This window comes from Canis aureus, chromosome 21 (genome assembly GCF_053574225.1).
Source record: "Canis aureus isolate CA01 chromosome 21, VMU_Caureus_v.1.0, whole genome shotgun sequence".
Lineage (NCBI taxonomy): Eukaryota > Metazoa > Chordata > Mammalia > Carnivora > Canidae > Canis > Canis aureus.
The window spans coordinates 5,771,975-5,784,553 of NC_135631.1; the positions used below are offsets into that span (position 1 = coordinate 5,771,975).

A 12,579-nucleotide genomic window follows, 5' to 3' on the forward strand; every position below is an offset into this window, starting at 1 on the left:
TTTTTTTTTTTTTTGGTAGTCCTTAGGAAGTCCATGAACATATTGAAAATTTATTTGTATTTTTGTATTATTTTTTTTCTGTATGATTATATCAATTTGGTATACAGTTAGGTTCAGTTGTTACTATTTGTATTCAATTTTAGGATTCAAAAAAAACCCTCCTGATGTATTTTTTAATTTGTAAAATATTCAGATGATTCAGGAGCTGAGACTGTATAAAAAAAACTTAGGGACACCTGGGTGGCTCAGCAGTTGAGCATCTGCCTTTGGCTCAGGGCGTGATCCTGGAGTTCCGGATCGAGTCCCACGTCGGGCTCCCTGCATGGAGCCTGTTTCTCTCTCTGCCTATGTCTCTGTCTCTCTCTCTCTGTGTCTCTTATGAATAAATAAATAAAAAAACTTAGACAAATCTCACTCCCATCTTCTCTTCCATCACATTTTTACCTATTCCCAAAAGTAGCCATTTTATTCTAGTTTTTACTCTTTCTATGTTTCTTTCAGATTTGTATCTTCTTTTCCCTTTTTTCTTCTACAAAGGTAGCACACTACATATTTAGCAATTTATCCTGGAAATCACTTTGTATCAGATAATGGAAATCTCTCTCTCTTTTTAATAGCTACTCAGTATTGCACTGGTGGGTTTATTTAATTAGCTTCCATGGACGGGAATTTAGGTAGTTTCCAACGTTCTATTACAAATACCACAGTGAGTAAGCTTGTGCATATGTTGCTATATGTCTGTGGAAGTGAATCTTCGGGATAAATTCCTAGAAATAGCATTGCTGCGTCAGAGGGTAAATGTTATGTCGTCTTATTAGCACTACCAAATTCCTCTCCCTGGGAGGCTGTGCCAATGTTATGCTCCTACATGTTTCCCCCCAGCCTTGCCAACAGAGTATACTGCCTAAGGTTTTTAGCTTTTGCTAATCTTATTTAGAGGTGGGCATCTTGTCCTATGCTTAAGGGTGAACTGGAAACTCTTTGAGGCTGGAGACCCAAGCTGCCTATTCCACATACTGCTCATACTAATAGGTGCCTCGTATTTGTCGAATGAGTAAAGAAACAAACTGGTTGGACTTCTGCTAGACTCATCGTGTTTGGACTATCGTGAAACCCATCGCCAAGACAGCTGGCTCTTGTCCCAGTGTGGGCAGTGCCAAGTGCCCGGCACAGGTCTAGGGCAAGAGGAGATGGGCCTTCCTCCTGCCGGCGCCCCCACCCCCAAAGACAGGTAGAAGACCGTCTCTCCCAGTGGAATGTAGTATAAAGAGTGCAGCATTGTGAGTCCAGAGACATCCACAAAGCCATTGCAATACACAGCAGAGTGCTGTTTTACCCTATTTGAATTGTCCCTAGTACTGTTAATACTTGTTAAATACATCAACATGAACATGGTCAGACCGTTTTTCTTGATTGATTAAATAGGTAATATAGTCATGTAGTTGGAAATTCAAAAGCCCTGTTAGAAAATATGCCCTCATTCCCTGTTTCCAACCCAAGTTACTTCCTCCCAAAAGCAACTAATGGTGTCAATTTCTTTTTTTTTTTTTAATTTTTATTTATTTATGATAGTCACAGAGAGAGAGAGAGAGAGAGAGAGAGGCAGAGACACCGGCAGAGGGAGAAGCAGGCTCCATGCACCTGGAGCCCGACATGGGATTTGATCCTGGGTCTCCAGGATCGCGCCCTGGGCCAAAGGCAGGCGCCAAACCACTGCGCCACCCAGGGATCCCATGGTGTCAATTTCTTGAGTGTCCTTTCAGAGATATTTATTCCCACTATAAGTAAATGCACACATTTTTACCCAAATAGTAGCATATTATACACACTGTTCTATAAATCCTTTTTCCCCCACCTCACCTTTTTCCCATATATTTTAGAGTTCATTCTATTCCATACCAGTACATGCAGAGCTTGCTTGAACTTTTTCAGTGTTGTATCCATCGCATGCTGTGACTTCCTTTACCGGTATCTTACTGATAGACATGTAGGCTGTTTGTAGTCTTTGCTATTACAAATGGTAAGATAATAAATAACCTTCTATCTGTTATAAAATAACATACAATACACATACAAGTGTGTCTGTAAGATAAATTTCTAGCTATGGACTGAAAAGGATATGTGCGTTTGTAATTTTGACAAATAATGCCAAATGGACATCCTCAGAGTTGTACCAGTTCACACCCCTGCACTGTGGGGACTGACTGTATGGGAGGGTCCTGGGCAGCCATCCTCCCAAGAGTGTGTAGAGGAGTAGGGCTGGATGGCCCTGTGTACTCTGGATGTGATGATCTTCTCTACTCTGTGCCTGAGAGGACCTTAGATGAGCTCTCTGTGGCCTGGCCCAGTGAAGCCAGAGGCTTCAAACAAGGGAGTGAAAAGGAGCCCACTTGTGAAGTTGACAGCTCTGATGCGTCCCTTGCTGAGAAGGCTCTCGGAACAGATGGCTCCTGCCATCAAGGCCACTCAACCCCCAGAAGTGGAGGAGATTTCACGCAGCTGACGCATAAGTGATTCTCACAAGCTGGACAGGACCAAACAGGAGGTATGAGTGAAGTGGGAAGGTTCTAACAGCTTTGGGTGCCTGCTATGTAGCCAACCCTGTGCTAGGCACACACCTCCAGGATGGAACAGTCTAGCAGAGGAGACAATGAAATGTAGCAAAGCAATGTGCTCTCATAAAAATAGAAACATTACTGCAGAAAGCAGAGGAGAAATCCTTCACTCTTCCTAGGGAGGCTGCACAGAGAGAAACAGCATGTAGTCAAGGGTACCCTCACCCACCTTGTGCCCACCCCACTCGTATAAAATCCTTAGCTACAGTGCTGTCTTCGGGAAGCTTGAGTCCCCACAGTGTCACGTTCACACCTATCTCATGGCCATGTTTAAAGTTTGCTTGCAGGTCCTTTCCCGCCCCCTACCCCCACCCCCATCCCTGGGAAGCTCTCAGAGCTTTGGCACTGGGTTCTGACCATCACACATGCCACAACTGGTACAGTTGTTTTCTAGTTTAGGACTCGGGTGAATGCACTGGAGATCTACCTACGGAGAAAACCAGCAGTCATGTTGAGGATCACATAAGTCCTAGAGGTCGTGTTAACCCAAATCCACCTCAAGCTGCCACTGCTGTGGCTTCGCTCTACTTCTAAAGCAGCTCAGAAACATGTTCCTTTCCCTTGTTTACTTGAGTTTCTTGGCAAATTAGCTCCTGAAGCCTTCTCGTTACTAGTGCATTTGTCTGAGTTTGAGGGCAGATAAATGCTGCCACACCTGAATCAGTAGAGAAGGAATCGGGGGCCCCTGGGTGGCTGAGTTGGTTAAGTGTCAACCTTTGGCTCAGGTCATGATCCTGGGGTCCTGGGATCAAGTCCCATGTCGGGCTTCCTGCTCAACAGAGAGACTGCTTCTCCCTCTCCTGCCTGCTCATGTTCTCTCTCTCTGTCAAATAAATAAAATCTTAAAAAAAAAAATAGAGAAGGAATTGTGTGACCTTTGTTGGTGGATGTGGCACTGGTAGTCACTGTGGCCGCTGGGGATACCAGAGAGAACTACAGAATGGGTGGGATCCCTGTGTGGCGCAGCGGTTTGGCGCCTGCCTTTGGCCCAGGGCGCGATCCTGGAGACCCGGGATCGAATCCCACATCGGGCTCCCGGTGCATGGAGCCTGCTTCTCCCTCTGCCTGTGTCTCTGCCTCTCTCTCTTTCTCTGTGTGACTATCGTAAATAAATAAATAAAATTAAAAAAAAAAAAACTACAGAATGGGGACAGAGGGACGCAGGAAATGTGAGAACAGTTGGGGCAGGCCATCTTCCTTTCCATCTCCTTGTGATCTCTCCCTTGATACCTGGCCGCATGCCACCAGCCACTCTCCAAGTTCCCAGGAACCTCCTAGACTCTGCGCTACCTTGGCTCTCCTGCCATGCGGCCACTCTCCCTTCTCCTTTGCTGGTCTTCCACCTTCTAGAGAGGATTTCACGAGTGCCATCTTTGGTCCTGTCTTCACGCCCTTTCCCTGTTTCTCTTCACCCCCTGAGAACTCATCCATGCTCATGGGCTCAAGTGTCGGTTCTATGCAGGTGATCCCCCTGTGCCCTGGATGCCACCTCTCCCTGACCTCGCTGCTGGTCTCGCCCTCTAGGCTGCCACTGCTTCCTGGATGTTTCCTATTGGGAGTCCTGTCATCATCTCAAACTGCACACGTGTGAGATCGAGCTTGCCTTTCCTCCCAGTTTCCATTTTTCTGCCCATGGCATCAGCCTTCTCTCACCCACCCAAGCTCACATCTTGAGTCATCTTTGACACCTCCTCCCCAGTCCTCCCGTCCCAAATGCAAGCCTTGCCACTTGTCTTTGCAACATCTCTTGTAGCTCAATATCCTTTGCATTCTGTCTGCTAATCCAGGCCTCAGTGCCCATGTCCTGGATATTTTTTTTTTAAGATTTTATTTATTCATTTATGAGAGAGAGCAAGTAGGAGTGGAGGGAGGGGCAGAGGGACAAGCAGACTCCCACCGATGTGGGGCTCCATTCCAGGAGCTGGAGATCACAACCTGAGCCAAAGTCAGATGCTTAACTGACTGAGCCATCCAGATGCCACATGTCCTGAATATTTAATAGCTTCCCCCGTGGTCTCCCTGCCTGCAGTTCATTCTCGTGTAGCCTTCTTTCTATCTGGCCAGCCAGATTCTCGAGAATGATTCTTTTTATCCTATTTGCCTCCGGCTCAACAGCCTTCTGGCACTGTCATCACCATGGATGAGTCCAGACTCCTTGGCCTCAAACTCTGGGCCCTATGTTTAGTCCCAGCCCCTCTTACCGGCTTTATCTCACATGACATGCCCACAGGCATCAGATTCTATTCTGGCACTTACGTGCTGTGTGACCCTGGGCAGGTATTCAACCTCGCTATGCCTGAATCTCCTCTTTAAAATCTCTTTATACAAAGTGTATCATCATTTCTAGGATTGCTGTGAGGAGAGAAGGCAATTAGAACACTGCTGGATATGTAGTGAGCACTGCAACGCTAGCTTTTCATTGCCCTGATTTTCATAAAGCAAGTGCTGCAGCTGCACACCTCTCCCCTGGGCGCACACATCTGTCTCTCCTCATTATCTTTGCTCAGCCCAGTCCCTCAATCTAGAACACTCTTCTCTGCCCACCTGATCGTACTCGCCCTTCATGGGCCACTGACCTCCCATTTTGCTTCTGATAAACACTTGTTTGCCACTTCCTGCAGTGCTACTCCAGCTGGCTGGGTGGTGGTGGGTGCATGGGGGTAGATCAACTCTGGAGGGGTCATTTTACTTGGTAAGTAAGTTCATCCATTTTTAATGTTGTGGCAACTACTCAGACATATCACAGAGCAGAATACAAAACTGGCCAGAGATGCTGAAGATAAAAGATACAAGTAGTAAGAGTATTTAGGGTAGAGGTGTCTTGGGTCAGCCTCCAGCTGCCCTGGGGGGGGGGGGGGTCTGCACTCATTCTGCAGCGGGAGGGTCTGAGGAGGAAGGGTGTGGTGAGTGGAAGGGGTGAGGTCCTGAAATCAGGGAGAACCATGGCAGTGGGAGGCAGTTGTCCTGTGCTCAGGGTCCCCACAGTCAGGGTCTCTCTAACACGTGCTGCCCTCTCCTTCCTGAGGACTCAGTATCCATACCACACCTAGTTGCCCCAACATAGCCTGTGTATTACATTGGTTTGTTTTTAACTTTCCCTGCAGTTAGATCTCTGTTTAGCAGCACCCTGAGCCACCTGGGGCTGGGGATGGTGGTGCAGGTGCAGGGCGATGCAGTAGGGAAGGCAACCCTGGCTGAGAGTCCTGCCCTAGGGTTTCCTGACTGAGCAAGTCTCAGCCTCAGTTTCCCTATCTGTGAACCATGGCTGAATACTTACCTAATGACAGTGCTCTGAGTCACTCTGGTCAAACAGCAGCCCAGCAGATGGCATGGAGGGCCCTTAGTAAACATCAGACCCCTCCCAGCTGCACGAGGCTCTCAGCAAACAGATTCTCAAATGTTCCCACTGATACCATACCTTCCCACCCGCATCTACTCCCACATCCTTGGCCTCCCTTCCTGTCATGCTGGATGCTCCTACCTGAGGCCACCCTCTCCCTGGGCCCTGGGCCCAGCCCTTGTCTCTCTCACAAAGGCCTCACTCATAACACCCACCTTTGTCTCCTGTGGCAACGGTCCCCTCCCTGTTGGCTCACTCTCTCACTGTGTGATCATGCTGTAGTGTCACTCTATCCAAAACAAAAGACAAAATGACACATCAAAACCCCTCCCTTGAGGGGCGCCTGGGTGACCCAGTCAGTTAAGGGACAAACTCTTTTTTTTAAAAGATTTTATTTATTTATTCATGAGACACTCACACACACACACAGAGGCGGAGACACAGACACAGGTAGAGGGAGAAGCAGGCTGCATGCAGGGAGCCCGACATGGAACTCGATCCTGGGTCTCCAGGATCACACCCTGGGCTGCAGGCGGCACCAAACCGCTGCGCCACTGGGGCTACCCCCTCTGGCACACTCTTATACTGGCACTCATGGAAACTTCTTGTCCCCAGTGACCTCTGCATTGCCAAGTCCAGCATTCTGCCCTCAGGCTTCATTTTACAAGCCTCTCCAAAGCATCTGAGACCCTGGAGTACCTCCTGCCCAGGCCTCCCAGGCCCATGCCTCCAGATTTTCCTCCAGCCCCACCACCTTCCTTCTCCGTCGCCTTCTCCCTCTCCTCTAAGCATAGAAAGTGTAGGCTCATCCTTGGACCCCTCAGGTAACCTCAGTCACATTCTGGGCTCTAAACATCATCAAAAAATGCCGATGTTTACATTCTCAAATTCCGAGCTCGCGAGAATTCTAGGCTTGAGTATCCACCACCTACTCCCCAGCTCTGCTTGGGTGTCAAGTGTGAACTCCTGATTCCCCAGCATCCCCTGCCCCTCACATGGTCTTTCCCACCTTAGTCATGGGAGCTTTGGCTTTCCAGCTGCTCAGGCCAAAACCTTTGGAGTTCTCTCCTTGGCACCTCTCAGACCCACAGCCGACTGATCTCCCAACCCTGGTCCAAATCACCATCGCCTCTCTCGAGGCCAACCCCAAAAGCCTCCTGAGTGGTTTTGCTGCCTCTTCTTTCCCTCACCCCAGGAACTGTTCTCCACCAACAGCCAGAGTGATGTTTTCAACACAGAAGCTTGATTATGTCATTCATTGGCTTACAACTCACCAATGTCTTCTGTCTCACTCCGATTAAAATCCAGATTCCTTATCTCAGCCTGAAAGGCCTGTGGGATCGACCTGTTACCTCTCTGGCCTCATTTCCCAGCATACTCCTCTTGCTCCCTCTGCCGTGGGTGCACTGGCCTGCACGCTGTTCCTGGACCAGGGTGTAAACACTCCTATCTTGGGAAGTATGCTTGGTATTCCTCTGTCCAGAGCTCTCCCATAGGTGCCAGTCCCATTCCTATATTTCATTCAGATCTCTGCTGAGATCCCACCCTGTCAGAGAGCTTCCCTGATCAACCTCTCCAAGCAGCCCCGGCATTCTTTGATCTCTATCCCTAATTTTGCCTACCACTGACCACCACATGGCTGATTACCACATACAGGTAATATTTACCTGTATGTCTTCTTTTGTCTCCTCACCACTAACAACACCCAGGAGGACCTCTAGAGCCCGGCATACAGCAAGTACCCAGCAGATGGGCAGGGGCATGGCTGTAGACATGAAGAGCCTGGTGCACATGGCCTCTCATCTCTGCACCACCACCAGCCTGCCAGTGCTGCCGAGCAACCCCACACAGCTTTTCTGAGCTTCAGGCTCCTTCTCTATAAAATCTACCTTAACAGCCCTTTAGGAACGTTAGAGATGATTCATTTAAGATCCTTGAGGCACGGGTAGTGGCGAGTACAGTGGGGGCTAGAGAGGCCACTTGGCTGCTCTATAGGCCTGTCCCCAAGGAGTTAATAGCAGTGCTGTCTCTGCCCAGGATGCAGAGCTGGACAGCCAGTAAAGATAAACACAGAGTGAGGAACACGGACTCCATTCTCCATATGATACCATCCCAGGGGCCCCTAAACATTGTTTCTGCTCTACCCAGTTCCCCCACCAAAGCCCACCAGATGATGGCCATCTCTGAGCAGGACCTGCAGGTTGAGAACCTCCTCAACCCTGCTTTGGATCCAGGTGGCCCCAGTGTGGGAAGCAGAGGTGCTTGGCGGGAATGTGTAGGTTTGGACCTTATGAGGTGTGAACCCTATGGATTCTCCTCTGACAAAGGACCCATTTTTGTGAGGTGGGCCACACTGGGCAGGCTAGGTAGCCGGTCAGGTCCGTTTTCTCTGGCTGGTCTTCGAAGGTGACTAGAGTTGTTTCCCTGTCCACCACCAGGGGGCGCCAGAGGCTGATCAGCTCTAATGTGGACTTGTCCCATGGTCTTTTAAGGTGTCTTTCTTCTGGCCAAGGTCTAGGCCTGGGCAGCAAAGGGAAAGCATAGTTCTGGTTCTCTCCCACCTGTCAGCTTCGGCTTGCTGGTTGCTGGCAGCCCACTCAGGGCCACATTAAGGGACTGGAGGTTAGGCTTCCAGACTCAGTGTTCTTTATTGATAAGCATTAGGAACCCCTTGCCAGTTCTGCCCTTAGATTCCCAGCTTTGAGTAGGGAGTGCATCTTTGCCTCTTAGACATCTGCCTGAGTCTAGCTGTGTCCAAGGCTGTGCCTATTTGCCACACTGTTCCCAGGACCACAGTTTTTATGGTTGAAGAGGTGTGTAGCAGGCATCCGAGGGTCATGGCCAAGTCTTTATCCTCAGAGACAACTTTCCATGTAGGAAGTATAAGCTTCAGCTGTGTTGGCTCTCAGAGGGAGCTCCAGGAGCCTGCTGGTTAGATGGAGGGCTGAGCCTCAGAGACCTCCAGATTCAGCCTCTTTTCTCTATAAGATTCTTTTCCTGCTAAAGGTTCTTCACGGCAGAACTGAGCCAAGGGGGCAGCAACTGGCTCTCACTTGTGTCTTGAGGTCCTGGGATAGTGGGCAGGAAGTCTTAAGTGGTACCTCACAGGGGATAGAGATGCCAGAGGCTGTGCAAAGGAAGGGGTGGGGGCAGAGAAACCAGAGAGAGACAATTAAGTCCTTGATCTGATTTCACCAGCCCCAATTCTTGGCCATGGCTTATTGTCCCTGGCCAACCCCTCTGTACTAAATAGATAGTCCCTTGGGTCCTGGGTGCACTCTTACCCCACCATTAGCTCAGAGATAAGGATTATTAAAGCAATGTTCTGCTTTTCTGAGCCAAGCACCTTGGAGATCACCTTCTTGCCTGTTCAGCAAAGCCCCAAAGCCCACATTCATTTCTTCCTCAGGTCAGGGCAGTCCCCACCCTGTGGGCCAGCAGGCTGGTGGTGCCTGATGAAACCCCTGGCTCCCCTGAAAGCCCTCCTGGCCTGTCTCTGACCTGCACTGGAAGCGGGGATCTCCAGGGTGGGTCTGTAGCACCTGACGCACTTCTGGGGGAGGCTCCAAGCCCATCTGCTCCGCCCGATGCCAGCGCTGCAACCGTGTGATCCCTGCCGGGGTGAGAAGAAGACACTGGCACCTCATGGGGGGTGGGGAGGAGTTCAGGCTGGAGAATGTGTATGGAGGGGTGTGTCAGGGCCTCCACACCCCCTAGTCTCGGGGAGACAGTGCCCGAGAGGGTCAGGCAGGGGCTTGGGTTGCTTCAGGGACCTGCAGGTGACAGGACTGTCTCCAGGATGTGTTCCTGGGGCCTGAGAGGGTTCTCACCTGTGCAGGGCCCATACTGCCAGGCGAGATCAAACTGCCTCAGCAGCTCCAGCTCTGCTTCATCCACGCTCAGGGGCTGGGGCTCTTCCCCTGCAATGACACGCGGCTCCTCAGGCCTGCCCCCGGCCTCGCAGCTGCCCCACTGCTCCCGGGCCCTCACCAGCCCTTTGCCTCTGCCGGCCACTGCCAGGCCTGCAGTAGGAAGTAGAGGACATGTTTCACTTCCCCTCGCAGCACCCCCGTCCGCCCGCGTCCTCGCAAGCCCCTCGCTGGTGTCCAGTGCTCCCGCCCCCCGCACGCGGAAGAGACCTAGCTCCGGTGCCAGCTCCCCCTTGCTGTGCCCAGCGGGGCCCTCCCCCCTCTTCACTACGGGGTAGGAGTCAGTGATGAGCCGCTTCCGGCCCATGGCGGCCACCCAAGCAGGCGGAGAAGGAGGCGGCTGCGGGAAGGAGAGGCCAGCGGGCACGAGAGAGACAGCTGCTGAGAGAGAGAGGGAGAGAGGAGAGGAGAGGGCTGGGGCCAGCGGGCGAGCCCGGGGCCAGCGGCCGGCAGACAGGGCGACCCAGACAAGCCGAGAGGAAGTTCGCCGGTTCCAGGGAATGACGCGCGGCCGCCACCCCCGCAGGCGCACAAACAGCAGAGACCCAAGCCAATGGTTGGCCGCCTCTGCGGGGCGGGGCCCGACGCCAGCCAATGGCAGGCGGCGGAGGCCGAGGGGGCGGGGCGCCGGCCGCAGCTGTGCTCCGGGAGAAGGGGTGAGGCTGGGTGGGGGACCTGTCGGGACGCCCCAGACTGCGCCTCCTCCTGCTGCCCCCCCGTCGGGCCGCAGCGGGCCTCGGGGGACTAATAGAGCGTTATCCTCGGCCTCTCACTTCCCGTTTTCCCTTCCTAGGCAAATGTTCTTTTCAGCCTCAGTAATCCCCGTGGCCGCTCGCTAACTCCCTAGAGTCCAGCTGGAGCCTCCACTCCCACCCCGTCCCGCAGAGCCTTGTGGGGGCAGGTCTGGAGGTCCGCGGAGCGTTGGGCTGATCCAGCCCCTTCCTTCCCAGCTCCCACCCCACCCCCACCGGCCCCAGGAGACCCGGCTGGAGAAGCCCTTGGGTTCCAAAGCTCCTTTCTCACAGTCTGTGCCCAAAGACCCTGCCCACTCTCAGTCCAGGCAAGCGTTGGCCTCGTCGACTCTCCTGGGGTCAGTACGCGCCCATGCCCACCCTGCTAGTCAGGAAGATTCCACACTGAGCAGGAGGCCAGCGTGTTTGTAGCCCCACTTTTTTTTTTTTTTTTATCAGTAAAATCTGCCCTGTCTCACCAATGTGACAGTAAGAGCAGAAAATACCAACCATAAACTAAACACTTACATGGCACTTACGGTGTGCCAAGTACTGTTCTCAGCACTTTCCCACATACTCACTCAACTAAAATAGATGTAAAATGAATGGTTCCTTGAAAAAAAAAAAAAAAAGTTCTTTTTTTTTTTTTTTTAGGTAATCTTTACCCCTCAACGTGGGGCTTGAGCTCATGACCCGAGATCAAGAGTTGGGTGCTCCACAGACGAGACAGCCAGGGGCCCCATAAAATGGTTTTTGAAAGTAGGAAGTGCTGATCGTCACAGGCATTGTGGGGCCCCAGTTAAATCACGGGCCCTCTGTGCCCTCTCCACAGAGGAGCTCAGAGGCTAACAGGGTAGGCAGATGGGACACACAAGTTGTCAATGCAAGGACAAAATTACTAAGAAACAGGAAAGGGGAGAAGGGTGGGTCAGAGAGGACTTGGACCACAGCGTTAGCTTAACACTGGAAGACCTCCTGGAGGAGGCGGGCTGCTGTAAACAGTGTCTCTCAATTCTCCACCCATGACCTTTGTCCCTTGGGCTCCTGTCATCGCTGAGTCACCCCTGCACCCGCCTCCCCCTCACCAACTTCCTGGCAGCAGGCAAAAGTGCTGGTCAGTGGGAGTCTGGGAATCAGCACAGGGACCAGCCCAGCTCTAACTGCCCTTTAGAGATCCTATCTGGTTCTTCCAGGAGTACAAGGGTCCACTCAGAAGTTTCTGTCTACAACCTCGTCCAACTGCTCTGGGCTCTGGGTGCTCTAAGATACAAGTAAGGTGGGCGTAAGAGAGGAAAAGCTCTGGAGAGGAGACCACCAAAGGGAAGGAGCAAGAGCAGCCATGTCTTCAACGGCCTCCTCCTGCCTGGCTCTCCCTATCCACTTCCTTGAGGAGGGCTGAGTGGGAGTCAGAGCTCATGAATGTACTGCACAGAGCTGGAGGGCCCTTCCCTGCTTTATTTTCTGGGCTGGGCCTGGCCTAATCCCCCGTCTGCCTCATGGACTAAGTGGGGCCCATATGGAGGGAGACAGGGGCCTGGTGCACTGGGGAGGAACACAGGAGGCCTCTCTACCAGGCCCAGGAAGGGCTGAGGTGCAGTGTCCAGTCAGGCACTGAACACTCTACAGAGGGACGGTGCCCAGGCTCCTCTCCCCAGAGGGTGTTCCCAGAGGTGTGTGGCACCTCACTCCCAAGTCCACAGAGCCCTGAGGGAGTAGGAAGCCATGGGTGGGGCAGACCCCTCCTCATTCCTGATCCTTCCCACCCCTGAAAGCTGATAGCCGTGGGGCCCTGCCACCGCCCAGGGAGCGTGAAATGGGGTGTGCCGCTGGGCGGCCACAGTGGCTCCTACTGCCGCCCGAGCTCATTCCCTCTCTCCTCTGGCACCCTGACCTGCTCTGTGGGCACTGCCTGGGCATCCTGCCAGCTGCCCCCAGCTCTGCCTGGCCCGGGCCAGGCTAGCCTC

The 12,579-nt window shown here is 52.2% G+C and overlaps 1 protein-coding gene and 1 long non-coding RNA gene across 2 annotated transcripts; both read right to left on the reverse strand.

The window, feature by feature from the left end:
- Positions 1-1,579: 1,579 nt before the first annotated feature.
- On the reverse strand, positions 1,580-6,127 carry LOC144292399 (uncharacterized). Its single transcript, XR_013359813.1, has 3 exons — positions 5,893-6,127; positions 1,900-2,008; positions 1,580-1,778 (listed from the first exon to the last, which is right to left on the reverse strand). It is a non-coding gene; the product is annotated as an uncharacterized LOC144292399 (long non-coding RNA).
- A 2,457-nt stretch (positions 6,128-8,584) lies between these two features.
- POLD4 (DNA polymerase delta 4, accessory subunit) lies at positions 8,585-10,415 on the reverse strand. Its single transcript, XM_077862606.1, has 4 exons — positions 10,095-10,415; positions 9,786-9,875; positions 9,457-9,568; positions 8,585-9,082 (listed from the first exon to the last, which is right to left on the reverse strand). The coding sequence occupies exons 1-4, from the start codon at positions 10,189-10,191 to the stop codon at positions 9,058-9,060; spliced, it is 324 nt and encodes a 107-aa protein (XP_077718732.1). The 5' UTR covers positions 10,192-10,415; the 3' UTR covers positions 8,585-9,057.
- Positions 10,416-12,579: the final 2,164 nt, after the last annotated feature.

Coding starts and splice junctions, on each gene's coding strand:
- POLD4 (XM_077862606.1), bottom strand. CDS start 10,191: ATGGGCCGGAAGCGGCTCATCACTGACTCCTACCCCGTAGTGAAGAGG. Junction 9,569..9,785: donor GCAGTATGGGCCCTGCACAG/GTGAGAACCCTC, acceptor TCACCCCGGCAG/GGATCACACGGTTGCAGCGC. Junction 9,083..9,456: donor GATCCCCGCTTCCAGTGCAG/GTCAGAGACAGG, acceptor TCCTTTGCACAG/CCTCTGGCATCTCTATCCCC.